This window comes from Balaenoptera physalus (genome assembly GCF_965194825.1).
Source record: "Balaenoptera physalus genome assembly, chromosome: 2".
In the NCBI taxonomy this organism is placed as follows: domain Eukaryota; kingdom Metazoa; phylum Chordata; class Mammalia; order Artiodactyla; family Balaenopteridae; genus Balaenoptera; species Balaenoptera physalus.
Window position 1 is genome coordinate 8811638 of NC_138883.1, and position 27838 is coordinate 8839475.

Below are 27838 nucleotides of genomic sequence, written 5' to 3' on the forward strand. Positions count from 1 at the left end.
ATCACCCTTCTCAGACAGGCCCAGCCACCCTCACCTCTTTATTACCTCATTATTCATTACAGCAAACACTCCTCTCAACAACCTTTGTGGCATTTCTCTCATTTTAAATTCAACGTTTGTTAAGTATTTACTGTGTGATTACTACTTTGTTCAAACCTCAACAACACGGCATTCACATTCCGTATCGGCCAGGGTCCTGGAGGAAGCAGAGGGCCACTGGGGCGACTGCAGGAGTTGTAAGGAAGGGACTTCCTTTAGCATAGGTGGGCAGGGGCAAGGGAGATCCACTGGCACCTTGGGAGCCGACTTTCTCCTGCTCTCCTTGGACGCAGGAACATGAGGCCACTGCTCCTTCCCCGTCCCATCTGTCAGGAGACTGAAGCAGTGCTAAGCCTCATCACAGGCCTGAGGGGACAAAGGGAGAGAGTGATTCACAGAACCTGTAGCTGAAGGAGAGGGCTGCCTGATGGCAGCTGTGGCCTTCGGTGGAGCCAAGTAGCCAGAGGGGCCCAGACCACTAAATCCCCACCCTCGGGCTCCTGCTTTCCCATCTCCTGCTGGAGCCTCCCATAGGTTGAGCCTAACTTACTGCAGTATCTCAGGCTCAGCCTCCCCGGCAGAGAGCAGGGGAGAGGGGGGGGAGAGTGGATCTGGAGGGGCCCATGAAAGCTGTCCAGCACTCAGACATGATTTGTGTTTGTACTATTATCTTCATTCTGCAGATGACAACACTGAGGCTTAGGATAAGTGACCTTAGGAAAAGCCACACAATGTACTAGTTAAGGAACACTAGTCACTGATGACAGATAACCCCCCGAATCCCAGCAGTTTAACAAAAAAATTATTTCTCATTTACATCAAGTCCAGTCAGTGCTCCTGAATATCCGGCAGCTCTCCCCTAAGTGGTGCTGGAAGATCCCAGGCCCCTTCCATCTTGTGGCTCTGCCTCCCCATCCAGAATCTGCCTCACAGGAAAGAGGACAGCCTAGTGCTGGAGACTTTTGCCCACATTCTATTGGTCAGAATCCTGTCACGTGATCACACTTAGCTTCAAGGGAAGCTGGGTAATGTAGTCTTGCTGTGTGCCTAGGCAGGAAGGAAATGGGGGTTGGTGGGCACGTAGCCAGACTCTTGTCGACTGGAAAAAAAAATACACAACCTCAACGTTGAGAATTACGTTTTATTTGGCAGTCTTTCTGAGGACTTTAAGCCCAGAAGACAGCCTCTCAGTTAGCTCTGAGGGACTGCTCTGAAGAGGTAAGGGAGGAGCCAGGATACATAGGAGTTCTTGCAACGAAGACCAGGTAGTTGGACTTCAAAAGATTACCGTTAATTAAAGTAAATCAGGTATCTCAAGTTAAGGACTTTAGCACTTTTCTGTGTATGGGAAGATGCAAGAGTCTGGGCTCCTTGAAAGCATTCCTTTGATGTGCACCTTAGCTATCTGGGGCCAGTATCCCGTGGTTTCCCATCCTGATTCCCCTCAGGGTACAGCACTGGGGGCAGCTGCCATGGCTGAGGGGGTGGCAGCGAGGTCATTTGTCTCCATCCTGGGTTCCCTCAGGGCTCACCATCAGGGCAGCTGTAGTGGCTTGATGGCTGCAACATCCTTTGTTTACTAATGTGGCAGGCAACATTTTCCACTCACACTCTGCTACGTGCAGAGATGTTAATCCAAGAATGTCTTGACTCCAGACCCAAGCTCTTAGCACAGACTCTGTTGGAATTACAATCAGTTACACTCCAGGGTAATTTGATACAACCAAAGTTTGGATATTATTTTTTCCTCCTTGTTTGTTTACATTCCTGAAAGCAGTTCCTCCTGTAGCAAACACATTAAATTCAGCAAACATTGCTGAGTAAGGAGGCAGGAGAGTATAATGTAGCGGTTCTCAAAATGTGTCCCTGTATGGCAATCAGCTGAGGAGCTTTTAAAAATTCCAGAACCCATGCCACACCCGAGACCAATTAAATCACAATATAATGTATTAAATGTACTTTTTGAAGGTGTACTTTTGAAGCTCCCTAGGTGACTAATTGCGGACAAGTTGGGGAACCGCTGGTATAGTGGCTAAGAATATATATTTTTGAGTCAGACTGCCTGGGTGTGAACCCAGGCTGCATTACTTGTTAGCTGTGTGGCCTTGGGGAAGTTGCTTAACTTTTCTGTGCTTCAGTTTCCTCCTCTATAAAATGGAGCTAATAATTGTTGTTATGAGGGTTGTTATGGGGATTACATGAGTTAATCAGAACAGTGTCTGACACAGAGTAAGTACCATCTAAGTAGATGTTAGATTTTGTTACTGTTTCCCGAATGCCTACTATGAGCAATGCCCTGGGCCAGAGATGAAAGATATGGTCCTCGATTTGGGGGAACTCAGAACCCGGAGGGAATACATCAAACTCTAATATAAAACAGCTTAGACACAGCTAATCATTCCAGCCATTTGTTCCTTATAAATGGAAATCAATTTGTTTTGCTTCTGAGAAATTGAATGGCGTTTTACGAAGCCGAGGAAAGCAGCAGAAGCCGCTCAGAGCAGTTTTAGAATTGGAATTCCTGGCTTTGAAGACACCACCTGGTCTCCTCTTTCACTGCCATCCAGACATCTGCTTCCCTGGCGTTAAACACAAATCCGGGGCAGCCTTGGGAAAGCTGGGGGAGCCGCTTCCCTTTTTAGCCTGATGTTCAGGATTGACTGGTTACAGGGAAATTTGAGTTGAAGGGGACATCTTGGGTAGCATCTGGAAATAAAAGTCAAGGAGGGTGCTGGAGGCAAAGTCTTTTGGGTTTTGGGTTTGCTGAGAAAAATGAGCATTAGCACAGCCTTACAGTAGGAATTTCTAAGGCTGTCAGAAGAGGGTAAAACATTCTTTTAAATTGAGATTTCACTGAGGTATAAAGGAAAACACGACTGCTCGTTGCCAAGTACTACCGTTGCTTCCAAAACCTAATGTGAGCATTTGTCAGCCCAGATGTGGCCCATTTATTTTTAGAGTGATGGAGACCTCAAGGCTACAACTCAAAAAACACTTAACATTTAGTAAAAGTTAAGCACAATACCGCCCCGCCCCAAATATGCTATTTAAAAATCAATATCAATATCCTAGCTCTATAGTTAGAAATCCTCTTTTCATTTACGATAAGCACTTCTAAGGCCAGATAAATACCTCCCTTTCTTCTCCATTTCAGTTTAAACTGAAGTTTCACTTACTTCCCCTCACCCCACCCCCATTTTCTTTAAAATATTATTTTCTTCAAAACTCTCCTTAATCCTTCATACCAGATTTCATTTTGAAAGCCATCTTCTGAGTCTTTATGTCTTATTTGCTGAGCTGGGGTTTCAGCCGACTCTCTACCCCAAGGATTGACCTTGAGCAAGTCACTTAACTTGGCTGCACCTCAGTTTCTCAGTGGTTTTGATCCCAATCAGGGTTCTTGGCCTTCCCCAATCAACAGAAATTGACTAGACGCCAGACAAGCAATTGGGCAAGGCTTATTGGGGCCCCTATGGTCACAGGAGGGATTGAGAACTAGTAACAGGTTCCCTTGTTTGCTCCCTGAGCGGGGGCAAGCTGATTCCTTATGTGGGGTGAGGGTAGGGTTGTGTCCAAGGGTCAGGCTAGAGGGTGGCTTAGGTGGGTTGCCCACCCCTTTGGTGGTGTTGAGTGCAGGGGGCATGCACAGTACCCTGATTTTGCTCCCAGTTCTTCAGAAGTGGCAGTTGGGTTTTTTTGGTCTTTTTTTATATCTTTTGTCCAGAATTTGCCCCAACTGTGCATACCCGCAGTTATTTTTTAGTCTCTTACAGATTCTTTGTATTTTGTAGCTCGAGGAGATGTTTGTCCAGGTGCAAGCATTGCAGCACTGCAGCAAAGGGTCCCAGGTTCCAGCCTTGAGGCAGGAGATAGATGGGCCCCTGGGGCAAACAGTTTGAGTTTGGTCCTGTGGACCATACTCCGAGACAAGAATAACAGGACAATTGAGAGAGGAGGCTGGGCCCTGCCCAGAAGATAGAAGATAAGAGACCACATATTTCTCATTCTCAAAGTCAGGAGACCTCCCCAACTACACATGCACAGAAAGGCTCCTTGGAGGTCAAAAGGGAAGTGATACTAAGTGGCTAAATCTACCCATAGTCCTCTTCGGTAGAATCCATCTTGGCTAAGAGATGCACATGCACACGTGGGAAGATGTTGAGATACACCAAATATGGACTTTTTGAACCAGGCCAATCAAAATGATTGGCCAAAGGAAACCCGGAAGAAATGCCCCATAAAAGTGATTCAAACTGCCACGAGGGCACGACTCTCTCTTGGAGCCTGCCTGTGTGTCTATCCACATGTACTGTACTTTTTTTTCCCTAATAAATAATTTACTTGTTTCACTACTTTCCTTCTTTGTGGGAATTCTTTTTCTGCAAAGCCGTAGGGCCAGGGCCTTCTCACTGACCACTGGTCTAGTGGCTGGGATACGGTGCTCTCACTGCCGCGACCCGACCTCAAGCACTGGCTGGGAACCAAGACCCTGCTTCAAGCCACTGCTGGCCGAGGCCACCCAAGGTCAGCCTGTCTCAGTTTATCTGTTCGATGGATCGCTACGAGGGGAAACACTGAATCAATGACATGTGACACCCATTTAAAATTTGAGTGGCTCTTGCCAATTGCCCTCTTACAGAAGTTGTACCTACTGACCTACCCACCAACAGGGCTCAAGAGCGTTTGTTGCCTTTTCACGTTTCCATGTTTTGTTAAGCTTTGTAACCTATCTGTTGTAACCCATTCAAGGACGTGCTTTGAAAATGTGTGCAGAAACGTTTCTGGGGAAAGAGCACTCCTCCTTCGAGGCCAGCAGGGGGCGCCCGCTCCCCTCCTAAGTGGGAACTTTGGTTTCCAGCATTTGCCCCCTACAAAGGCTCTGCAGCCCATCTGAGCCTCCGCAAATTCTGACCCCGCACACGGTGGGAAGGTTTTGGAAAAATCCTAACTATCCCTACCCTTTCACAAGGCTAGTCTGTGGCAGCGTCCTCTCGGTCAAGGAAATGGCTTAAATTTAAAATAAAAATGTCATTTGATTTCACAATTAATTTCTCCCTGTAAATACTGGGTTGAGGGGTAAAGCAGACCCAGCCCCTCTCTCAGTCCCAGAGGCTTGTGAAAGTTGCCCTGGTGCAGTTTTCACAACAGGTTGATAAGGGAATATTTGGGGCCTGAGACAACAGAAATGTGCTTTATATTCAGATAAAGATTTTTGTTGTGTTTTCCCAGCAGGGGGTATGTAAAGGTGAGTCTGAAACAGAAGCCTATTTAAGCTTCTCTGCTAATTCATTCCTCTACTGGGAATGCAGCCCCAGCCCTGAATCCTGCCACTCAGGGCTGGGACTAGGGTGAGGCGGCTGAGGCCCTCGCCTTGGGCACAAAGTTTAAGGAAGGGGGGGTGAGTCCAGGAGCACAGCAGTCATCAAGATAATAATTCAATGCAATGTCTTTCAAAACTCAAAATGAGTGCAAAACACCCATGATGAACAGAAGAGTGACATTTTAAATAAAGACAGGATGACCTGTGCACCTCCATGCTCATCTCAGTGGCCTCCCTCTCAGCCAGGTCTGCTGGATCCTGTCTTTCCTTAAAAATGTGATATTTTGCTCATTATGACTGAATCACATTCTTCCCTTTGCTCCCTCTTTCCCAGTCTTACCCGCTCCCTCCACCCCCATCACAAGGTTGGCCATAGTATGATGCGGGGAAAATAACATTGGGAGAAGCCACAGGGAGTAGGTGAGAGGTATTTATTGTTAAACACTGGGAACGATGCCCAAATCAATGATGGCTAGTTGCTATAAACGGATGTCACTGTTTGGACTGGAGGAGAGCTTCTGCTGTGACGATATTAGCAAACATTTGTTGCATGTACAATGCTGAGTGATTCTCTATGTTTGGCTATTTAATCATTCCAACTGTTGTTTGTGCAGTACCCACTCCGCAACCCCCCCATCTCCAAGCGTGCTGGCCTCCAAGCCTCCCTTTGCTCACACTTTCCTAGTGCCATAGCTTCTCCCCTTCCCTTTGTTAAGTTCAGTCCTTCAAGGGCTGAAATTCTACCGCCTCCAAGAAGTCCCCCCAGATCACTAGCCTTTCCTAGAGGTCTTTGTTGAGTAACTGGATCAGATCAGCCAAAATGTGGTTCTCAGCTGGGGATGGGGGATGATTTTGCTGCCAGAGGACATTTGGTCGTATCTGGAGACATTTTGGTTGTCACACTGGGGGAGGGCGGATGCTCCTGGCATCTAGCGGGTAGAGTCCTGAGACGCTGCTAAACATCCTACAATGCCCAGGCCAGCCCTCACAGCAAAGAGCTATCTGGGCCCAAAGGTCCTTAGTGCCAAGAACCCTGCATCAACCTTGCTAAGGTATTTTGTGAAAACTCTCAAGAATCAGATTTGCATTTCACCAACAGGCTTTCATGTTTTTATGCAAGATGTTTGGAACTTGAGTCCCGTGGAGTAAGGGATGGGCAAGGTAATAGGAGCTGGGGCTGGAGGACACTCCTGTTTTCCTGCCTCAGTTCTGAACTAAAGGAGGCAACAGGAGTCAGCAGATGGGGCCGCCATGTTATCTTTGTTACTGAGAAGAACTTGGCTGGGCAGTGTCACTCAGGCGTGTGGCAACAATGGGCTTCTTAGTTCTGAATCCCAGAATCAGGCTGACTTACCCACACGGGCCCAGACAGCGCTGCCAGCTTCCCGCCTCTGAGGAAGAACCTCGTGGCTGAGAGAAGCCCGGGGTCTGCAGACAGCACTTCCCAAAGAGCTAGTACAGAGGAGGGAACTCCGCTTTGTAGGTTCAGTTCTTTTTTTTTTTTTTTTTGAAACTGATCAATCAGATAAATCACTTTTCTTCCTTGGAGAGGAGTAAGAGGTGGGCAAGAGGCCCAGAGTTTAGGGAGCAGTCCCTCCTCATTGAAACCTGGTGAATCAGTGAGGATGAGCTAGGTTCTCCTGCGGTCAAAAACATCCCCCAACTCTGTAGCTTAAGAGCAACAAAGGTTGGTTTCTCACTCATGCTGCATGTTTCACACAGGGGTCCTGCTCTTCTAGTCCTTCAGGGGTCCAGGCTGATGGGCTCTACATCTTAATGACACCACTGTCTTGACACAAGTCCCCAGGGTTTGCTATGGCAGAGGAAAGGAGGGCACGGAGAACTGTGCTCTTAAATGCTCCTGCCTAGAAGTGACACATGGGTGCCCTCACATTGGCCAAAGAAGTGCGAAGGCCACTCTTAGCCTCAACAGGGTGAGGAAGTTCAATCCTCCCACTGCCCAGAAGGACAGGGAACTAGAATCGTTAGAGAGCAGCAGTCATGTCTCACACAGAAGAGCGAGGAAGGGTTTCCTACCCCTCCCACTGCCTCCATCAACACTGGGCAAAGGCACTTCCATTGGAAAGACAAGGTTATCTCAGGAAGTGTTTTCCAGGGAGCCACTCGACAGAGCTGGAGGGCTAGACATGGCAGGAGAAGAGCTGGCCCTGATCCCAGACCCCACATGGCTGGTGTCACCATGGGACGGGCAAAGCATTCTGGGCCTCAGTTTTTCCGTCAGTAAATTGAACAGGCTGCACTGGCTGATCTCTTCCACATCCTGTGAACTCTCTGAAGGTACGAAAAGTCTTATTTACTCTGCACCCCTATGCCTCGCACAACACCCGGCCTGGATTGAGTACTCGACACGTGTAGTCAAAGCACTGAATGAATTAGCTGCTCTGGTTCCATCTGAGTTTGGGAAGGTCACGGTTGGGGAGCTCCCCAGCCCACCATCATTACGCCTATCCCATCGTGGTTTTTAACTCTATCCGAGGTCAGCTCTGTGCCTACTGCACCCCCCTGCTCAACCCCCAGAAGCAGAGCCGCTAGCTGACTGGCTGCTTATCACAGGTGGGTGGGTGAACCCAGCCAAGACCAGTGGAAGAACCACCCAGCTGAACCCAGCCCAAGTGGTCAACTACGGAACTGTGAGCTAAGGTGCTTGTTTTAAATCATTCAGTTTGGGGGTGTTTGTTATGCAGCAATAGATGACCGATACGCTCTTCAGGCCATCGTCCATGTTCTAGTGAAGTGATCTCTCTGAAACGCAGGCCTGAATATGACACTCCCCTGCTCAGAGTCTCCATTGACTGGCATGGCCTTCTGATACTTTTCTGTCTCCCGAAACTCCTGGAAAGTAAGCCTGGCCTCCTGCTCACTGCCTTAAGTCCGACCCCAGACACAGGGAGCTCTGCCACCATCAAGGCAACTCAAATGGTGGCATCCCTGGCACTCAGGTCTCTCCTCTGAACTCCCAGCCTCGTGGGCATCCCTGGTCTGGACAGAGCCCTGCCCCAGGAGTCCAGCTCACTGGGTAACCTTGGGTAATTCTCCACCCATCTCCGGGCCTTGGTGTCCTTGTCTGTGAAATGGAGGGGCTGAGCTTGATGCTATTTTCTTTTTAAAACTTGTTGTTAGATTCATAGATCCCTCGTACTCTTTACTCAGTATCCCTCAGTGGTAACATCTTACCTCAGTATGGTGCAGTATCACAGCCAGGAAGCTGACGTTGATATAATTGTTCCGCTTTTATTCAGATGGCACCAGTTTGACATGCACTCATTGTGATGATATTTAAAGCCCCTTCTAGGTCACAGGAGGGAGCTTCCCACCTGTTCCTCATCAAACCTGTGACTCACCTCCAGAGAACAAGAAACTGCCCGTGTCCCCTGTGACACCTGGGAGTCTCCCCAGGCTGGCATTTAGGGGGGCTTAGCGCTGCTCAGTGCCCGTGATGGATGGGATGGTGGATGCGGCGGGGGAGGGAGGCCAGCAGCCGTGGACCCACATGACAGGCCCAAAGCTGGAAGCGGATGGGAGAAGAAACTCCATGTCTGTACTCGGCCCTTCAGAGAGAGAGAGAGAGTGGGAGCTGGGGCGCTGGAGCTGGGGATGCTAGGAGACCCTTTGCTAACCCGCCATGCCAGGTGTTAGTTAGCCCTACAAGGTGAGGCCTGGGCCTGGACCCAGGTGTGAAATATTCCAGGCAGGCACGTCAACTCATGGGAACTCAAAAATATTAATGTCTCCCTCAGCATTGATCCTTTTAACCAAGGCAGGAATTTCCTCATCTGCAAATGAATAATTGACCTTCCCAGTAGAAGAACAACAGAATCCTAATTGTGGGGTTTGCCAATTTCTGTCCTGCTGTAGGACCGTACTCTGTGCTTTGGTAAACGTGACGGGCATTCCATAAGTCAGGTGTTTGCTTATCAGAGCCCGTGTTGACACTCTACTGTTGAACTTCAGGCCAATGAGCAATGTTCTGATTTCTCAGGCCAGCACACTCTTCTAGAACGTGGGATTGTTCTTTGCAAGCCCTATAAGGATTGTTGTAAGCTACAGCTTTAAAGCAGGGGCTGAGAAAGAAGGAAAGAGGGCATATTGGGGTCACTGCACAAGAGACTGGATGTTATTTTCTCTTTCCAGCTCTCTCTTCTTGCCTGATACTTCTGCCTATTCTGGCCACTTTGCTACGGGGCTTTGCTCACTGGATTCCTGTGCAGGGGCTCAGAAATTGCATTGCGTTGGAGGCAAGCAAGCCGAGTGAGTCCAGCCTCCACCCCTGGGGAAGAGGCCTGTTCTGTCAGCAGGGGCGCTGCTACTCAGCTCCGAAGAACTGGTGCCCTGGGGAAGCCCCAGGAGGTCAGCTCCAAGAGGACCAGGGATGCTCCTCTGTCTTGTTTCCTGCTTAGGTTCCCTACTTAAGTGCCTGGCAAAAGCAGATGCTCAATAAATATCAGATGAATGAAAGAGTGCAGATTCAGCATTGCAAGAGCTTCCAAATGTTCAAGAGAAGCCCCAAAGATGGAGTTTTTGTATGGAATTTAAATATTTGTTAAACACCATGTGGTCCAGATTAGATACGAGTGGAGGCGGGATCCTGCTTGGTGACCTAAATCCAGGCCACCTGAGCCTCTCTCTGCTCTCCAGGAAACCTACAGGGGCTGGGGCACTGATCAAAGTGTTGTCCCTGATAGCTTATGAGGGCCTGGTGGCCCAGCCCCTGCCAGCTTCTCCATCACCAGGCTCCAGCAACACTGGCGTCCTTTCCATTTCTGGAATGAATCTGGCTCTTTGCTGCTACCCCATAAGGACCAGTCCTCCCTGTGCAGCGGGAGAGGCTGCCCCTCCCCCCTCCCACACTGTCCCATGGAGACTGGCCTTGGCACCTGGCTCACTGGCCTCTCCTCCCCAGGTCCTTCCATCGTCTTGCCTGCCTGATAACCCATCCCTCACCTCTCTAGTCTTTGACTGTCTTGTCCCTTTATTCCAACCACCCAATGCCATGGCCGCCCTTGGTCCTTGTCATCTCCTGGGATGGCCCCACCTTTGGAAGGTTCTGTGCAAACATTCTGACTCTGTGGCCACAGCCTCCTATTTTTCTTGCCCTCTCATCTAGGGACGCCTGCTACCCCTGTTCTTTAACCATATCAACATCACTCTGCTTCCCTCATCTCCTATGTTCATTTTCTTCCCCAATTTAGCCATTTCCCATAGTATAACCAGAATCCCCAACACCCCTGAACGCTGGCTGCCCATCTGACGAATCCCCAACTCTGGAGCAATCCACTGTCTGCCGTTCTCGGGCCCGCTGAGCTTGGCTACAGTAATTCACATAAGAAATGCATGCCTCCTGGCTCCAGCAAGGCCCTCAAAGCCCGTGGAACACCTTCAGGCTTCGCTCCCTGCCCTTGACCATCATAGATCCTCCCAACACCTGTGCCCCCCTCAAACCTCAAATCCTTCCAGGGCTGCCTCACCCTTCCTTCCTTCCTTCCTTCCTTCATCCTCCTCCTTAACCTGTGAACCATCCTGTCTCCGGATCTGATTAGTTTCTTTTCTCTGGAACACTCCTTTCCCCCATTTTGCTTGTCCTTTGGGACTCAGCTTTTATGTCACTTCCTCCGGGAAACCCTCTCAAGCCGTCCCCTCCCAGCTCCCCAGGCTGGACCCCCTTCTCTCTGCTCTCAGAGCACCTGCTCTCACCTGACGGTGGATCATCCTACACCGTGACACTGTCCTAATTATCGTCTCTGTCGCCACAGCCTCCTGGAAGACGGACTTTCTCAGGTTCACCGCTGGGACCCTCGCAGCAAGAAAGGCACTGAAGCATTAAGTGTTCAGTAGATATCCTTTCACCTGCAGCCCACGCTTTCTACCTGTGTGTGCGGTTCTGCCTCTACCAGCCCTTTCTCCCTCTCTCCATGTACCAGATTCTACCCCCGTCAAGCTCAGTTCACAGTTCACACCCTTCACAGCCTCCTTTCTGATAACCCTGCAAGGAGATCATCCCCTTTCCCTCTGAATGCTCCAGGTACTGGGTCTGTGTCACGCGCATGCGATTTCTCATTGACTTTTTTTTATACTATAATTATTTCGAACTACGCAAGTTCCTTGTGGATAGGCTCTCTAGCTATGTCATCTCTCTATTCCTAGCAGTTAACCTAGAACATTTTGGATGGACAGGCAAGTGGAAATGTAACAAGAGATGCTTACTGGAAACGTGTTTCCTACCGCTGTGACAAATTAACCATAAACTTGGTGACTTAAAAACAACACAGATTTATTATCCTCTGGTTCTGGAGACCAGGCATCCAAAATGTCACTGGGCTGAAATCAAGATGTCAGCAGGGCTGGTTCCAGAAGGAGGCTCCAGGGTGAATCCATTTCTTTGCCATTTCACGTCTCGACAGGGCACCTGCAATTCTTGGCCTGTGGCCCCCTTCTTTGTATCCCTCCAGCCTTCTCTGTCTCTGACACTTCTGCCTCCTCTTTATAAAGACCCTTGTGATGACATTGGGTCACCCAGATAACCCAGGATAATTTCCCATCTCAAGATCCTTCACTTAATTACATCTGCAAAGTCCCCATTACCCTATAGACATTTACAGGTTCCAGGGACTAGGTCCTGGTGATCTTGGGGGACCATCACTCAGCTTATTACAGTAGTATTTATTACGTCAGTAATAGTTGATGAGGAAGCCACACTTCTTGGCTCCCTGCTGTTTTTTTTAAAAAATAAATTTATTTATTTTATTTATTTGTTTTTGGCTGTGTTGGGTCTTTGTTGCTGCGTGCAGGCTTTCTCTAGTTGCGGCGAGCGGGGCTACTCTTTGTTGCAGTGCGCGGGCTTCTCATTGTGGTGGCTTCTCTTGTTGCGGAGCGTGGGCTCTAGGTGCGTGGGCTTCAGTAGTTGTGGTGCGCGGGCTTAGTAGTTGTGGCTTGTGGGCTCAGTAGTTGTGGCTCTCTGGCTCCAGAGCGCAGGCTCAGTAGTTGTGGCGCATGGGCTTAGGTGCATGTGGCATGTGGGATCTTCCCAGACCAGGGATCGAACCCGTGTCCCCTGCATTGGCAGGTGGATTCTAAACCACTGTGCTACCAGGGAAGTCCCTCCCTGCTGTTTTAATTCCGCCAGAAAAGTTGGAGGATTTCTTTTCTATGGGACGTGGATATTGGAGTCAATCGTCTAGGGATGCATCGTTTATAAAGTTCCCAGACCTTGGTCCTGAAAAGCCGGCCCAAAAAGACATAAATCACTGGATTCAGGCAGCTGTTGATGAAAGCAAAGAAGTTGGCCCATTGCAGGCCCAGGTCGGTGAAATTCTCCCAGAAGCAGCCTCTGACAGCCCACACCTGGAACAGGAATTCCAGGAAGGCAAAGAAGTGGTAGGGGGTCCAGCAGAGCAGGAAGGCCGCCACGAGCATGAGTATCAGGGCCGTGGTCTTGCCATCCGTGGGCCCCCCGCACCTTGTCTTGCTGACCTTTTCCCGCCCGCGCAGGGCTGCCAGGATGTGATAGTTGAAGAAGACAATCGCAACCAGTGGGAGGAGAAACCCCAGCACGTTCAACTCCACCATCCTTGCAAAGGGCCAGGCCTCGTTGGGGTACAGCAGCACACAGGCGGAGATATTCAGTTCCGGGACAGCTTTGACGGAGCGCAGCAGGAACGTGGGGATACTTAGGAGGCCCCCCACGGCCCAGATGAGCACGCAGGTGGCCTGAGCCCACCGCCGTCGCCGCCGCCTCCAGCTGGCCATGGGGTGCACCAGCACGCAGTAGCGGTCCTGGCTGATGGCCACCACCAGGAAGATACTGATGAAGAGATTGGCCTTGATGACGCCGTTGACCACGCGGCAGAGGGGGGCTCCGAAAGGCCAGTTGAATTCCTTCCAGATGTTCTCTGCCCAGAAGGGCAAGCCCAAGACGAACACCAGGTCGGAAGCCGCCAGGTTGGCCAGGTAGATTTCTGCCGCGTTCAGACGCCGTCGGGCCAAGAGAAAGACGGACAGCACAAAGAGGTTTCCCAGCAGCCCGCAGAAGCAGATGGTGATGATAAATGTGGGTAAGACGCTATGCAGCAGGTCCCAGGCTTCCTGAGCGCTGTCACAGGACGTGGCATTTGGAGGCGGGAGCTGGCTCTGGTTGGAGGACAGGAGCTCCAGGAGGGTCCGGGAGGCCATCCACGGTGACCTGCAATGAACGTCACAGAACATCACACGGGAGGCGGCCGATTCCAGCCCACGGCCCATCCAGCCTGTTCCCAGTTTTGGAAAATAAAGTTTTATTGGCACACAGCTGCATCCACTTATTTACCTTTTGTGTTACAACAGCAGAGTTGAGTGGTTGCAACAGTGGCCCTTTGGCCCGCAAAACTGAAAATATTTACCACCTATTCCCTTAGATGAAAATTTTGCCGACCCCGGGTATAAAGGAAAGGACCAGGGCTTTGAAACCCGAGTTCAAATCTTGATGTAACTACTTGGTGTGGGCCACTTAGACCCACTGACTTTTATTTTCCTTTTTGAACATTGGATCTAATCGTATCCCTCTTGTGGGATTGTGGCAAGGACTGACGAGTGTATCTGTGGAGAGCTTGGCCTGGTCGCCTGGCTTAGAGGAAACACTCAGTGGAAGGGGAAGACGAGTGTTATTTACAACCATACCATTATTATTAGCAGTGTTTCATTAAACAAAGCACTGGCACAAAGTAGGTGCTCATGTTTGATTTAATGAGCACCTACTTTGTGCCAGTACTTTGCCAGGTGCTGGAGATACAGGGAACAGGGCCCAGCCCCCTGAAGGTGCTCACCATCTAGAGGGAGGCAGACATGGAGACAGTGGTCGATGACCGAAGATGGAATGAAGCAAGGAAGAAGCCCGGCCCTCAGGGATGCTGACCCACTGGGACTGGGGCCAGCAGGGCAGAGGAGGTGAGGGCAGTAGTAGAAGGTGTGGGGTTTCTGGGGCTCCACACCTAAAAATCCTCCTCCCACCTGGATGAGTTAATATACGCAAAGCGCTTCAAATGGCTCCTGGCTCTTTGTAGTCTCTCGCTACCCGTTAACTACCGTTATCATCATCGTTATCCTTAGTGATGCCCAAGAGTCCTTCCCTTCAACTGGGCAAAACTCATAGTATCCAACACAAGATATTGCGTAAGAGAGCTGATCTCGGGAAAGTCTATTTGGCTCTGCAGTCTTAGGCAATCACTTTGTGTCTCTGAGCCCGACTTTCCTCATCTGAGGAGGACGTGATGACCTTCTCACTGTGACACTGTAACCTACACACTGTGCCATTCACATCGGGTAAAATCCATGGGTCCCTCCATTCGTTCATCCACTGGACGAGTATGTACTGAGCACACACTATGTGCTAGGCACTGTTCTAGGTATTTGGGACATAGCCGTGAATCAAACAGGCAAAACGCCCTGCCCTCAAGGTGCTTCTAGCCTTGTGGGAGGAGAGAGGCAATGACAATAAGTACACGGAATAAACCTGTTAGCCGGGGAGGGGCAGCCGTGGAAGCAGTGAGCTGTGACCAGGCTCTAGATAGAGTCTGAAGGTAGAACCACCATGATTTGCAATCGGATATGGGTTATGACAAAAGAGGAATTGCATGATGCTTAGATTTTTGGCCTGAGCACCTGGAAATAGGAAGTTGCAGTCAACTGAACTGGAGATGACGGAGTGAAGAGGGAGCAGGTTTTTTGGCGGGGAAGATTGGGGGTTCACGTCTGGACATGTGGAGGCTGAGCTGTCGCTTGGACATCAGGTGGGGATACTGGGGCAGTTGGCTACCCAACACTGGTGTTGAGAGACCACGTCTGAGATGGTGATACATCACTGGGAGTTGTAATCACACGGATGGTATTTGGCATTTAAAGTCACAGGACTGGATGAAATCACCAAGGGAGAGTGTAGGCAGAGAAGAGAATCAGCTGCTGGGCTGCCAGTTGACAGGTCAGCAGAGGACATGGGAAATGATGGGTTAGGAGGCTATGACGTATCTGTGGCTTATAGGGTTCTGACCCAGAGCATATGGAAGAGAAAGGACACTCTTCTTTTGCCATTGATTTCAGGGCATAAATCCACCATGAAGTATTTATTTTGTTATTTGGCAATACTTTTCAATTTTGCAATGAGTCCTTCTGGCAACAATGAGCAAAAAAAGAACGTTTAATGAAAATTTAAGTCCTGAACTTCTGTCTCTCAGGGAAGTCAATGATGAACGTGTAACTTGCACAAAATGTTTATTGATGTTTATATCGTGATGGGGGCTGTAGCGCTTTCCCTGACCACAAGGAAACCTAACACAAAGCTGCTACTTCAGAAGTTGGTATTTTTCAAGGATCAGCCCTAAGACGTTGATTTCACTCATATTACTGCAGAAGATGCTGTGACTTTTCACTTAGAGCAAACGACTGTTCTTAAAGTTAATTCAGCTCACTTTTAGTGTCAGGTTATCTTGTGCACACACAAAAATGGAAGTGATGGCTGATTAATGTGACAGCTCTGCAAGAAATCCACGGACAGTGAAATGGTGCCAGTTTGATACCAGTATCCTCAGAGTCTTCAAATAGAAAAATCAGTCAATTCCAATCATGATTCAATTTTTTTATCCAGTTCATGGAATCAAAGCAAAACTTTTGAAAGTTCACTCTGGCAAAACGAAACAATGGACATTTTGTGAATGCTATTCTAAACTCATTGTTCACATTGGAGAGAAAGTTGTATTTTTCTGATGATCACACACATTTTGGTGGGGCCCAGTGTCACGCTAACAACAATATTCTTGCTAAAATAAGAGACCGATGAAGCAGAAATGTACTTTGAACAGGTCATGGTGCACACACAATTTGTAATTGCATATAAATGAGTTTCAATATTTTACCAATTGATACGGAGGTTATATTTGACAAGATTTACAAAATTCTAAAACATAAGATTTGTAGTTCAGAATTACTGAACTACAAACTTTGTGATGAAGTTGATGAGGAATTTTTTTTTGGCCGTGCTGTGAGGCTTGTGAAATCTTAGTTCCCCAACCAGGTATCAAACCCATGCCCTCGGCAGTTAAAGCACAAGAGTCCTACACACTGGACCGCCAGGGAATTCCCTTGATGAGGAATTAAAACAACTTTAGCATGCATTTTCTTTCTCTGCTGCCCATCGTAAATCAATTTTAGAGGACACTAAGTGCCCTAAAATGTTATTCAACTATTTGTTACAGCAGAGTTGAGAATTTTTGTTGAATTTTGTTCCAAATCAATGAGGAATCTTCGAACAAGTATTCAATGAATGGAGCACCAAAACATCAGCTTTTAGAGCTTTTAGCAGATTGTAGTTATTGAAAACAAAACTTTTATGCAGAAAATAATTGAAATTTATAGCTAAAAAACAAGGGAGAAAATGATCAGACTAAGCGATGAGAGGTCAAATGGTGCACAAGATTTAATTTTTGAATTTTATAATGAGCTTTGGAATGTCTCAATTTGTGGGAAGCATCTTTTCAATTGGAGAAGTTCATATTTTGTACAAAATTGAGATGAAATTGGGACAGCCCCTGATCTGCAGCATCTAAATTTGACAAAGCATTCAAAACTTATAAATAGCTACAACTTATCTGAAGAGTTTAATGTGGTGAAAATATTTGTTGAAGGAACTCAAACTAAGGCAAAAAGACAGCACCTGTGAAAATATCTGGGCTGAAATATTTGCATAATTCCATATGCAAAGAATTAGACTTGAGAATAGCCTCTGCTTGGCAGAATTTGCTCAGAGTTTATCAGATACCTCAACACCTGCAGAGAGAACATTTTCTTCATTAAATATTTTCTGGTCCAAGAGAAGAGTCAATTGAAGTTGCTAATTTAAATTTATTAACCATAAAATTTGAAGGAAAAAAATTCAGGCAATTATATGGAACCATTAAAAATAATAAGACCATATTGAGAGAAAAATACATTCTCTGGAAAATGCCAAAGACATATGAGAGTCAGGTACAAGCTCAAGAAGCTAATTGTAGCACTTGCATATGTACCCAAACTAATTATTTTGCTTATGTTATTTTTCAATGTTCAGTTAATTAACATAAAGAAAATCTTTCATTTTGCTTTAATATATGTAGATGGATGAATATATTTAGATTTTTTTGGAAAAAATATTTTTGACTAGAACTACTTTATAACTCCATCAATATAATATAACCAATTTGTTGGGGTGTGTGTGTATACACATAAATATATACAGTTAAATATATAATTATTTTGAAAATAGCTTTTAATTAGAACTACTTTTATAACTCCATGAATATAATATAACCAATTCATTGGTGTGTGTGTGTGTATATATATATACATACATGTATATATAATTAAATATACATATTTTTTGAAAATAGCTTTTGATTAGAACTACTTTATAACTCCATCAATATAATATAATCAGTTTTAAGTGTTTTGTAGTAATTTGCTTTGGCAGGCACAGGAAAGCAATACACCCAGCAAACCTGATTTCTCAGATACCTGGTGGCCCTCCATGCCCCGCCCCTGGCAGCCCCCTTGTACTACACACACGTGTGGGAGCTGCTTCTTAAGACTGCCGTTGGGCCTCATGCCATTCCTTCCTGTGTGCTTCTCTGCACGTGCTGAGGAAGCTCTATGTGCCACGGAAAACGCGAGCATCTTCCTCTCAGCCCCAGTCTCCCACCGACGCTGGGGCTGCAGAGTAAGCCCCCGATGCCAGATCTGACCCTTCACTGTCAGCCACACCTGTGATCTGTGGGCTGTGCTGGGCTTTAGGTAACCTGATCCTGACAACATGCCCGGGAGGAGGGATGGCTGTCTTGTGCCCATTGTACAGATGGGCAAACGGAGGTGAAGAGAGGTGAAGTGATTTGCCTACATTCATACGGTGATAGGAGCCAGTCTGTTTATACACGGCTCTTCTTCCAGGCCCAGCTCAGGGTCAGGCCTCTTTTACCCAGTGTGCTGTGACCATAAAGAGAATGGGTCTGGTGTTAGGGAGCCTGGGCTTGGGTCCTGGGGTCACCAAACTGTGATTCTGGGCAAGTCAGATAACTTCTCTGAGCCTCAGTTTGTTCGTCTGTAGAATGGGAATAACGGCAGTTATTACAAAGAGTCATGGTGAAGCTTGAAGGAGATTATACCTGTAGAATCCCCTTGTAGGTTGCAAAGCAACAAATATGAGGCTCGAATATGATAACCACCACCACAATAATAATGGTGATAACTACGGTAGTAATAATGTGACGATAAAGTGTCCTGGTCCCTCCGAGTGTAAGCAACCTCTCCTTCATGTGGGCTACCCTGGTGTCAGAACACGACGTTGGAAAGTACCAAGAGACCCCTTTTCTGCTCTTCCTGAGCTGTGGAACAGTTCAGGGGTTACTTGGCACCTAGCACACTAGGAAAATAAGGAACTAAATTTCCGGAAAGCTGAGTTCCAGGAGGGCCTGGCTTCTTGGCAGTGGGATTCTCATTCATCTCCAGCCTTGGAGCTTTCACCACCACGATGTTTAAGAAGAAGCTGGAAGGAGGGAAGCGGTTCGTTGTGGACACTGAGAGACCCCGGATGTGGTCTGCTTTGCTTTCCTCCCTTTCCTCCTTCAGGTCACCCTGAACGTGTGGGACAGGGGTCGAGTCCCCTCTGAAGTGTGGGTGGCTGGGCCGGAAAGGGTGGCTTTGGGAGGCAGTGGAGGGGGCCTGGCTCCTGTGTGCTCCTGAGGGACCACAGGTCAGCAAGAGGCAGGGGCTGCCCGGGCACCGCCAGACCAAAACACGGGCTGTACCCCAGAGCCGTGCAGTCGGCAGAATGATGGTCCCCAAAGATGTCCACGTCCTAGTCCCTGGAACCTGCAAATATGTTCCCTTACATGGTAAAGGGGATTTTACAGATGGGGTCGAGGTAAGAATCTTGAGATGGGGAGATGATGCTGGATTATGGAGGTGGGCTTGACGTCATCACAAATGAAAGTGATTTCATTTATAAGTAAAAGAGGGAGGTAGGGGGTGGTCAAAGGCAGGAAGAGAGTAGAAGATGCTATGCCATTGGCTTGGAAGATGGAGAAGGGGCCATGAGCTAAGGAACACAGGCAGCCTCTAGAAGCCAGAAAAAGCAAGGAACGGCTTCTCCCTTTGAGCCTCCAGAAGGAGCACAGCCCTGGGCGACACCTTGACTTTAGCCCAGTGAGGCTGATTTTGAACTTCTGACCTCCAGGACTATAAGATAACACATCTGTGTTGTTTGAGGCCACTAGATTTGTGCTAATTTGTTACAACAGCAACTGGACACGAATACATGGGTCAAGGCTTCACCCTGCCCAGGAAACCAGGAACTGTCACCTATGCCACCAGCAGAAACCTCTTACTTCAGCTCGAATCTGATTGGTTCAGCAGACACTGCCCTCCATCCCATGGGACCCGGCTGGGTCTGTGACCACGGCATGTGTTTGCTCAAGCCGAGCCTATTTTCAGGAGGTTGTCTTTACCAGCTGCTGCCTGTGTTTATGTAAAGTTGGCCAGAGAGGAGAAACCTTTCTTTGTTGGTTCCGAGTCTTAGCTCTGATATTTGCCTGGCCCATAGTACGTGGTCAAAAACCAGCAGCTATTGATATTATTAGTCATATTTGATCTTATCTGAAAAAGTCAAGAGTGACATTGGGCGAGTCTACTAGAGATGATCGATTCTGTAATTTCTATGTGATATTTTCTGAGCTCTGCACATTAAAACATCGGTGCATGCTACTTCCTCAACAAATTAGCCTTCTTCAAATTAATTCCAATTTCAACAGTGAGCTGATGATAAAGGCATTTGAAATACAGGCATAGATATTAAAGGATGTCAACCCAATCACATCATAAGATACTGTTTTCAATCCACAGATAACCCAACCAGTTATTGGCGTTATGAAATTTTGTAAGCGATCCTGGGGAGACCAGTTTGATTTTTATAAATCGGAATTCGTAGACTGTAAGTGGTCGGAGCCCACACGGAGCTCTGATGACTGCATTCAGCCTCTACATGTTTCATGTGACCTTGATGGAAAGAGCTGCCGGAAGTACTCTCCTGTTCCAAGCATCCTCCCTCCTCCTCTTCTGGAAAAGCAGCTAAAACCCAAAGGAGGCATGGAATACAGTCTCTTAAATTGATTCAGAATTATGGTTTTTTAAAAAACATACAACAGAAAGCTGAAAACTCTGCCAATATTAGTTGTAAAGGGAAAAATTTTTCCCCTGAGATATGCATCTTCTCTTATATTTTACTCTTATAAGAGAGAAAAAAAAGATGGTCATTCACTTACTCAGACAAAATGAAAGAGGTCACAACTTCAGCTGGGCTTTCTGATGGTGAGAGCTGCCTTTGGAGGTATCTTCTGCTCTGGGAAGCCCTGTGGAAGTGTGGTGGCCTTAAATTACAGAACCCCTACTCCAGTGATGTCATCGGCTGGACTGCTGAAAAAGTGAGTCTTTCAGACAGAGGAAACAAGCTGGAATTTTGGAAGAAAAACAACTTTGCACTTTGGAGCTGGCAAGCGATTACTCAACGACCATCTCCATCTTTAATTTGGTAACATCTGGGAAGGTCCCGCGATCCTGCCCAAGAATGATACAGTGACCAACATGCCCTTAAAACACATTTTGGCATCGTTGAGTCCCCACAAGTCTGAGTGATGATTTTACCCATTCGCACTGGAGACCTGAATGCTTGGGGTTCTGCAGCAGCTTTCGTGGGAGTTGACTTGAATGTCCACTTTTGAGTTTTGGTCATGAAGGGTACATAGCCAAGAATCCATCACTGTGGACCCCATTAAACAAACAGTGAACCACAAAAAGCTTGACTCATGCAATATGCAGAGCTGAGTAAGGTCAGATGCACTTTTCCCTCATCTTCCCTGGCAGTTCTGAAGTCTGTTTTTGATGTAAGTCTGCGGATATCAGCTTGAACCACTCAGGACCTAGTGTTCAGACAGTCTGACATTTCTGGCTTTCTTTGAGAGTCAGACCTCAAGAGCCTTTGACCGAATGCCGCCTACTTTCTATCTTAGCTCCTAAAAATGAAGATGTCCTAATCTCCCTCCCTAAGTGCAGGAGAATGCTTCCACACCAGGGCTTGATTCCAGCTTCTGGAAAGTGACGCCAAAATCTCAGGCCTCAGTCCTCCTTACACCCTAGTACTGCCTCTTGGACGCTCTGCTTGTATTTCTTGATGTCACCTTGAGCCTGGCGTGTCTGGAGCAGAAAATGTCCCCTTTGTCCTCAGAATCTGGCCTCCTCACCGTGTTTCCCTTTTCTATTACTAACACCTCACTGGAGACAAACTGCACTTTTGAATTTCCCAGCAGTTTTCTCCCATTGTTGGACATCTTAAAATTGTGGAAGCAGGTTGAAAAGAAAAAGGACACTCCAAGAATCAGATGTGCATTTTAGGGAGGAAGCTGGAATTTATCTTTGGGGAAGGGCCCTTCGTATCAGGAGAGATCTGGGACTTTTTCAGTCATGCAGATGTTAGGTGAGTGCCTGCCATCATTTTGGGGTAGATTTTAACTAGAGAAAGTTCTCCAAATCCCAGTCATCAGTCCTTCCTAATTAGTAATGTAGATCAGAGTCTCACCAGCCAGACCCGCCTTTGCAGAAGGTGGTTGGCTTTTCTCCCTTTGATGTGAGTTTAGACAGGATTGTTTCTGAGAAGTATCTGCTCTCAGGAGATGTCTGCCGGCTCCAACACAGGTTTACCCACAGGATATCATGACACCAGTCCTGCCGGGAGGTGAGGTGCGCAGGCCTGACCTTGGCTTTGCCTCACGTGGAGGACAGACTGTGAGAAGTGGCCTGTGCGTGGCAGGGCCACGTGGCCAGGACTGTCAGTATGCCACATGCCACTAGTGAGGGCTGAGTAAGTGGCACTGTGGCAGCCCTGCCAAGGCCTTGGGGAGCCCCACCCTGTGGTGGGATGGAAAGTTCTCTGAAGAAAACGGATGCTCCCACTGTTGCTTTCTGGGATGGGAAAAGGGAAGTGGGCCTTGGTCCAGGGAGGAGAGGGTCTCCTTCTGCCTCTGGGGCTGTGGGGTGTGGGAGCCTGAATTCTGGGGTCTGAGGGCAGGCTGAGGGAACCCCACGTGTAGGAAGGGACCACAGATCCCTGGAACGTGGCGAAGATGGGAGGAGGCTGAGAGTGACATGGCGAAGGCCTGGTGTGAGCTGTACTGGGTGGAAGTCCCCTGGGCACTGGGACCCTTGTGGGAGGGTGGGCATAGGTATTCATAAAAGCAATAGACAGAAGTCACAAATATTAGTTGACATGGCTGAAATGAAGACATCTTCATAGATACCCAAGAAAAGTATAGTAACCCATCCCTAAGAGGTCGTAAAAGTAATGTTCATCCACGTTTACTAAATAATTAGGCCCCGTTTTGTGAACCAGAGAAATCACAATTCTCCGATCATTATACCGGAAGAAGAAGAATGCTTCCGAATTCCTGTAATCTGTATTCTGATTGAGGATCATACAGTGGATTGTGAAATGCTTTGTTCACTTTGTTCATTAAGTATGTGAACTTAATATATGTTAGTTAATAAAACTGATTTTTAATGTGTTAAAAATTATTTTAGCAGATTTAAAATGATTATTTTAACCAATTTAAAATGATTACAGCAGAGACCGTTATAAGGCACAAAGAGGTGGCTGCTGGAAGACCCAGAAACAGAGGACAGCCTGGCCAGCGGGGTGGGACAGACCAGCCCTCCTTGAAATTGTCCTCAGTGTTAACGCAGCGGGACCCCAGGCAGGTACGGGTGGGCTCGGACTATGCTCGATGCAGATTCAAGGAAAGGGTGCGCTGGAGTTGGAGGAACTTGGGGACGCAGAGGTTATGTCCCCACTCTGACAGTCAGGATCACTTTCCAGCTCTCCAGCCGCTAAGCACTGGAGTCACTTGGTCTCTTCTCCTTTCTAGTCACATCCAGCAGCTTCTTCAAGGTCAAAGACTCTGGTATATTTCATCCAGCGCAACTCTATGAATGACGTCTATGCGCCTAGCGTCTTGTGCGGGGGTGTGGGTGAGGGTCCTACTCAGTCCGTAAAATAGCTGGCATCTCTCTTACAATCTCCACTGCAGTTAAGGAAAGAAAACTCCCGCGGGGCGACTTCCCACCAGGATGAAAGGCAGCATTCTTGTTTCAGTCTAGCAAGTGCTCTCCCCCTCTGCCCAAGCCTTCCTTCCCATCTTGGTTTTAGACGCTCATGCAACAAATACGTCTGCAACAAAGAACCCCAAACCAATCTCCTTGCTTTCTGATTTTTTTCCCTTCAGTTTATCCTTGGGCTAGATGAATATTCCGGAAGGACCTGGATTTTGTCACTTCAACGGCCCCGCCCCCTGGAATTCACAGACTCCTTGGCGGTCCTGCTGTATCACCCAGAGCCACCTCTACCTGGTCCTTCCATTCTGGCTGAGAGGGAAGGCCCACGGGCCTAATGCATCTGGACTCACCGACCTGTGAGCGTTCGCTAGAAATCACCATCCCAATCCTCTCTTTCTCCTTCATGTCCATCCGTCATTCAAATCCCACTGTAAGCTCTGCTCCTTTGTAAGCACAGGTCTGAGCGTTTTTCTTCCTGTTCTGCAAACATGTGGGGAGCAGCTCCATGGGGCCAGGGGTGAACTGGGGGCCGGGGGCAGAGAGGACGGCTCAGCGTCCGTGCTGGGCCGCTCACGCTCGGGTGGGTGAGGCAGGTGAGCAAGCAGACACCTGCAGCCACGTGTGGCAAAAGCCACGGCAGAAGAGCACCACACAGGTGCAGCACGAAGGGGGCAGGGCGGGGCAGGGCTGGAGTAACGGGTCATGATGTCAGGGGGATAAAAATAAACTCCTCCACGCAGGTTTAACAAAGCGCGAAGACCCAGAAATCAACAGGGAGACAGCTGCCAACTGGAGTGTGTCCTGGGCATTCAGGCGGCGCAGGCGCTGCCCTGGCCTGAGTTCATGGCCATTTAGAAGCCAAGGGTTCTTGGTGCCTGTCACTCTGCAGAGACAACTCCGCTGGGACAGGGGTTCCATGGACCACGAAAGTTTAAGAAAGTCCACAGAAAACTCTCCATCCCCACGCTGGCCTTGCTCTGGGAGACCAGGTTTTCTCAGCTGGGCAGTGGGCTCGCTAGAAACCTCCACTTAGGGAAGCTGGGAGGACCCCATGAGCTAACACAGCCTGCAGCCTGGCACATGCTGGCACTCAGGACATCCCCCCAGGGGCAACGCTCAGAAGGGGTCTGCCAGAGGATGATCAGCTATGTTCCTCGGTGTTCTACAGCCCAAGTCAGACCATGGCAGCCCTGTCTCGGGCCCAGGAGGACACTAAGATTTGACAGTGGCCCTCAAGGTCACAGTGCTCCACCCCCTGATGCATTTCTGAGCGCCCCTCTCACTCTCTCCGTCTGTTCCCCCGCCTCCTCGCTCTCTTTTGAACAAGCCGTGTTGTCTCCTACCCCAGGGCCTTTGCACTGGCCATTCTCTCTGCCTGGAGCGCCCTTCCCATAGGGACCTGCACGCTCACTCCCCCAGGTCCTTGTGGTCTCCACATATCCCCCCCTTATCAGAGAGCCCTCCCCTGAAATAGCCTTTCCTCCGCTTGCCCAGCTTCACTGTTTGATACAGCCGTTATCGTCACCTGGATACATTCATCCGTTTATCTTTTACTTCCTGTCTCTCCCAGCAGAATGTGAGCTGCACCAGGGAAAGGGTTTATCTCTTTTGATTAGAGTCATTTTCCTAGCTCCTACAACAGGGCTCACATGCTTCATAAATATTTGCTGAAAGACTTCATAACTCCATTTATTTATATACAAGAGTATCAACAGCTTGTCTCTATCAACAGGCATGTCCCAAACCCCTTGTGGGTGCCAGGTCCTGTGTGGGCACTGGAGGGACAAAGGTGAATGCTGTCCCCTTGAGCAGCTCTTGGTCTGGCTGAGGACAAAGACAGGCAGACATCCAGTGACTATACTTTGTAGAATGCAAAGTGGCAATGAAGTGCCAAGGTTCTGTCTGAGTGTCAAGACTGAAAGGATTTAATTCTGCTCAAGGCAGAGTTGGGAAAAATGCATGGCGGAAGGATATTTGAGTGGGGTTTTGAGAGACGAATAGGAGTTTGGAAGGCAGGCAAGCTGAGAAAAACATTGTAGATGGAAGGACCCGCATGCATACCATAAACACACATGTGCACAGATGTGTTTGTGGAAGACTCACTTGGAACTTGGAGTCAGAAAGCCCAGGTTCTAGCCGTTCCCCCACCCCACCCCATTTAGTCATTCCTTATGTGAGATCACATAGCTCCTACCCTGGGGCAGGCCCTGTGCAGGTGTGCCCCCAAAGGCTCTTGGTTTGGTGCAGGAAAGGGAATTAAACAGTTTCAGATCTGAGAGAGTGGGTACAGAGGGGGAGGCCGTCCACCTGCAATACTCCTGGAAGGGAGCTGGGTGACCCACACAATCCTGGGAATGCTCTGACCCTCGGTTTCTTTATCTGAGATCATGTCCTACTTTGAGAGCAGTTCTGAAGATCATACACATGCGTGGAAACTGTCAATATCACTTTATACAGATGTTCACAGGGTAAGATGAATGTTTACATATTGATGTAGCTTTTCCCAGTTTTATGACTTTTCTCTGTGTAACCTGGGAGAAAGTACCCATTTTCTAGTCAGCCTAGATGCCTAATTGGCCCACATGTACCGCAAAAAATGGGACCATGAAGTAAAATTCCTCTTCCTTTGAAACCAGTAGTTCTCATATGATGTATTTAATGGAGATGGAATTGATGCTGTGAGCATTTGTCTTTAGCGTAGATCATGTTGGCCCCCATGATGGGGGATGCCTCTTTGAGCTGCATACTCTGGGTACAGGGGAACTGAATGTGGAAGATAACTTTCACCTTTCCTGTAAGACTCAGGGTCACCCTTGACACACAAGCAAACGGAGAAAACCACCTGTGATTGTAATTGTGGTGAGTTCTATGAAGAAACAGCTCAGGATGCAGTGTTCCACAAAACAGACAGGGTGTCAGGATTTGTACTGAGGGAGGTCAGGGAGGCAGAGGGGAAACTGGGAGTAAGAGGAGAAATCCATTGCAGAGTCGGAGGAGCTTAGTGCGGGCAGAGGGAACAGCATAAACAAGGGCCCTGAGGTTGTGACAGCTTGATCTGCTTGAGGAACTGAAGAAACGAACACAGAAGGTCGAAGGGCTGGAGAGGAGGTGGACGCTGGGCAGGGCCAGACCAGACGGAGCCTGGGACAGCGGCTGATAGAGTTTGGAGTTTCCCAGGTCCCGTGGCATTGCAGGGTGCAGGAGGTCCAAGGGATCAGGACCTGTGAGAGTAAAAGGAAGGAAGGATTGGGCACAGGGAGAACTGAGCTGCAGCGTAGTCTTAAGAGAAGCCTCCGAAGACCTGTGAAAATTCCTGGATGGGATGACCCTTCAAAGCTGTCTGGGTTGGGGCAAGAGGGCTGGGCTTCCTTCCTTCTCTCAGCCACTGGATGGAGAGACGGCATGACCTTGGGTGAAGCAGCGCTTAAGGTAAGCACTGTCTGCCGGCAGCGTCCCTCGCAGCTGGGGTAGCAGGTCCCTCATCCCTTAAGGAGTGTCTGGATGGCACATCGACCAGAAATAGGAAGCCACCAAAGGGCTTTAAACATTTAGAAAGGTCACCCTAGCTCTTGTGTGGCAAATGGGCTGGAAGGGTTCGAGACTGGGAGAGGAGCCAGAGGTGGGGATGGATCTAAGATGCTGTTTGGAGGTAGGACCAGGAGTGCCTGGTGGTGCCTGGGGAAGAGGGAAGCGTCAAAGGTTTTTCTAGGGGTAACTGGGTGGTACCATTTACCGAGATGGGGCAGATGAAGGGAGGAATATGCTTCTTAAAAAGAGAATCAAAAAGGCTGGTTTTGGCCTTAAGTTGGAGATGCATGTGAAATACCTAAATGGCTTTCCAGTAGGCATTTGGATCAGAGAAGATTTTTCAGAAGAGAGTTGTTGGCATAGATGTGTATCAGTCAGGGCTCTCCAGAGAAGCAGAACCAATAGGATCTATCTATCATCCATCTATCTATCTATCTATCATCTATCTATCTATCATCTATCTATCATCTATCTATCCATCATCTATCTATCTATCTATCTATCTATCTATCTATCTATCTATCTATCTATCTATCTATCTATCTACCTACCTATCTTATCTATCTATCTATCTATCTATCTATCTATCTATCTATCTATCTATCTATCTATCATCTATCATATCTATCATCTATCTATCATATCTATCTATCTATCATCTATCATATCTATCTATCTATCTATCTATGCATTTATTTCAAGGAATTGGCTCACATCATTGTAGGGGTTGACAAGTCCAAAATCTGTAGGTCAGGTCAGCAGGCTGGAAACTCAAGCAGGAGT

The 27838-nt window shown here is 48.1% G+C and overlaps 1 protein-coding gene across 4 annotated transcripts in view; it reads right to left on the minus strand.

Moving 5' to 3' along the window:
- Positions 1–302: 302 nt before the first annotated feature.
- Positions 303–27838, minus strand: part of LOC309655496 (B2 bradykinin receptor-like) — a 73861-nt gene continuing 46325 nt past the window's right edge. The window contains exons 4-5 of one of the 4 annotated variants that reach the window (XM_082450761.1): positions 20689–20836; positions 303–13556 (exon numbers count right to left, since the gene is read on the minus strand). In XM_082450761.1, coding sequence (XP_082306887.1) covers positions 12488–13546 — 1059 coding nt within the window. In that variant the 5' untranslated portion in view covers positions 13547–13556; positions 20689–20836 and the 3' untranslated portion in view covers positions 303–12487. Of the gene's footprint in view, positions 13557–20684; positions 20840–27838 lie in introns of all 4 variants that reach the window. The other 3 variants (XM_082450762.1, XM_082450763.1, XM_082450760.1) reach the window with 3 other exon arrangements.